This window comes from Atta colombica, unplaced genomic scaffold, assembly GCF_001594045.1.
Source record: "Atta colombica isolate Treedump-2 unplaced genomic scaffold, Acol1.0 scaffold248, whole genome shotgun sequence".
Taxonomy (NCBI): Eukaryota; Metazoa; Arthropoda; class Insecta; order Hymenoptera; family Formicidae; genus Atta; species Atta colombica.
In genome coordinates this window covers 215,447-217,689 of record NW_017259346.1, presented here as the reverse complement: position 1 = coordinate 217,689, position 2,243 = coordinate 215,447, and the positions used below count along the sequence as shown (strand labels likewise).

Below are 2,243 nucleotides of genomic sequence, written 5' to 3'. Positions count from 1 at the left end.
CATGATTAATAAAGTATTAAAACATTTTCAATTACATATAATATATTTATATTAAAGAATAATTATTAAATCAAATACATATAATTATTAAATCCTATTTTGAGGGGGCAATAATATGATATGATATTTAATAATATGATATAAAAGTTTCATAATAATGTGAGAGTATTTAAATATTTTATAAAATCGCTTATATTGATAAAATATAGTGGTAAAAAAAACTTGATGAAAAGAATATATAATTAATAAGTACCAAAAAATTCACCCACATAAATTGTACAGTGGCGAGTACGAGTCGGCGTTGGTATTGTATCATCGAGCAGCTACTGTGTGTCCGCGTGACAGCAGTCACAGTGTGGCAGTACGACGTACCGCAGCTACAATAAACTCGTGGAATATTTCAGAAAAAAGCTCAAGGAAAGATGACGCGCTTTCTAGGACGACTTCGAGTCACGACAATATGGCGCTTAAAGCGCGTGATACTTCAAAGTCTTTTGACAATCTATCGATAATCACGGATGTCAAGTAGATCCAACTCCTATATTTTACGTAGATAATAGATATTCCAATAGCATTTTAATTTCAAAGGGTTCTTTATAAATTTTTTAAGTCAATTTTCTATTACTTCAATCTTTTAACATTTAAAATAAAAATATCTTTTTCGATCGAAATTCAATCGTATAATGGTTTTTAATCTTTGATTGAAAGTATAAATAATTACAGACTCATATTTTGGATTATTATTTTATATATTTCTATTGTTCGAATACAAATGTGTTCGAAAAATTGTTCTGTTATTATTTAGCATTCATCTTTAATCTTTATTATTGGTTCAAATAATAATCAATCGACTATAAATACTGTCTCTATAAATCTACATTATAATTTGAAATAAAATTTGAATTAAAATTAAAATCGAAGAAAATAAAGTTTTTTCTCGGTTTAAAGTAAATGAGATTACGTTATTTAATTATATCTAGAAATTTAGTTTGACAAATCCTTTATTCTTAATGACTTGAAACTTGAATATTATTAAGTGTCTCGACATTTCAATCAAAGGATATTTTATCCCTTTTTCAGATATCTCAATAAACGCAAGAAGACTTCCGGCAAAATTTTCCCCGCGCTGAGACCCTTGACTTCCAAACTAATTCGATCCATGACGATGTTGAAGCATGTCAATAATCGCGCCAATGCTATGCTGAAGAACTTGAAAGTTAATTTCAACGCTGGCAAGATGAAGACTTCCCTGAGACTCGCTGAGGACTTGCTAACATTATCTTCCAGCTTAGAGAATTCTTGCCGATACAAAATATTGGCGTATCAGTATTTGTCTCTGATCCACACGAAATTGGGAAGGCATGATCGAGCGTGTAGTAACGTTGCCATGATAGTGCGGCTGTCGAAGAGCATCAACGACGTCATTCTACTGTCACGCGCTCTTGTGACTTTAGGCAGGGTGCATCTCAGCTTCGGTCATTTGGAAGCTGCCGCACGTGCTTTGGAAAATCTGTCGATCCATGTCGACCATCCGGTGCCGCGGGCTTGGGTACACCATGAGATTGGACGCTGCCATTTGGAGACGGGGAAGTACGTCAAGGCGTTGCGCAAGGCGACGCAGTGCCGGGAATGCGCGGAGGAGGCAAACTCGAAGAAGTGGACCTTCCATGCCGACCTGCTGCGGGCGCAATGCCTGACGATGCTGGGTCGTTTCGCTGGTGATGACTCTATTTCTCAAACTGTTGTTCCAAGTCTTTTCACGAACATCTCTTTCTTCTTCTTGGCCTAATTTCGAATCTTTCGGGCGCGAAAATAGTTAAACCCTCCGCTGCCAGAGCTATTACATATCTTTCTTTCTTCGGAATATCAGTGATGTTTTTTTTGAAAACTAATTTCTAATCTTCGAAATGTTTTCAGGATATAATATCACTTCTAGACGCGTAGTGGCTTTTCGTCACTTTTGTTCTACTAAACAAATAACGTACATAACGTTTTTCCGTAAGTTTAAGTTCTATCTGAATTACTCGAAAAAACATCTGAAATATCTGGTTATATCAGAGTTGTATGACTGAACTGTAAAAAAGAAAAGAGGAAAGAAAAGAGGAACGGAGTGAAAAATATAATACTTTTCTCTGACGGTTTTATCACGAGGAATTTTCATTTTACTGTGCCTGTGAGAAAATGTCAAAATGTAGACCACGGTGAAATATCTGTAAACAATTAAGATATGATGAAATTGTGGT

At 35.0% G+C, this 2,243-nt stretch overlaps 1 protein-coding gene across 1 annotated transcript in view; it reads left to right on the top strand.

Annotated features, from left to right (window-relative positions):
* LOC108688911 overlaps positions 1 to 2,243 on the top strand; it is a 5,915-nt gene that overhangs the window by 1,715 nt on the left and 1,957 nt on the right. The window contains exons 2-3 of the mRNA XM_018195451.1: positions 283 to 489; positions 1,081 to 1,751. Of these exons, the coding sequence (XP_018050940.1) occupies positions 283 to 489; positions 1,081 to 1,751 (878 nt within the window). The remainder of the gene's footprint in view (positions 1 to 282; positions 490 to 1,080; positions 1,752 to 2,243) is intronic.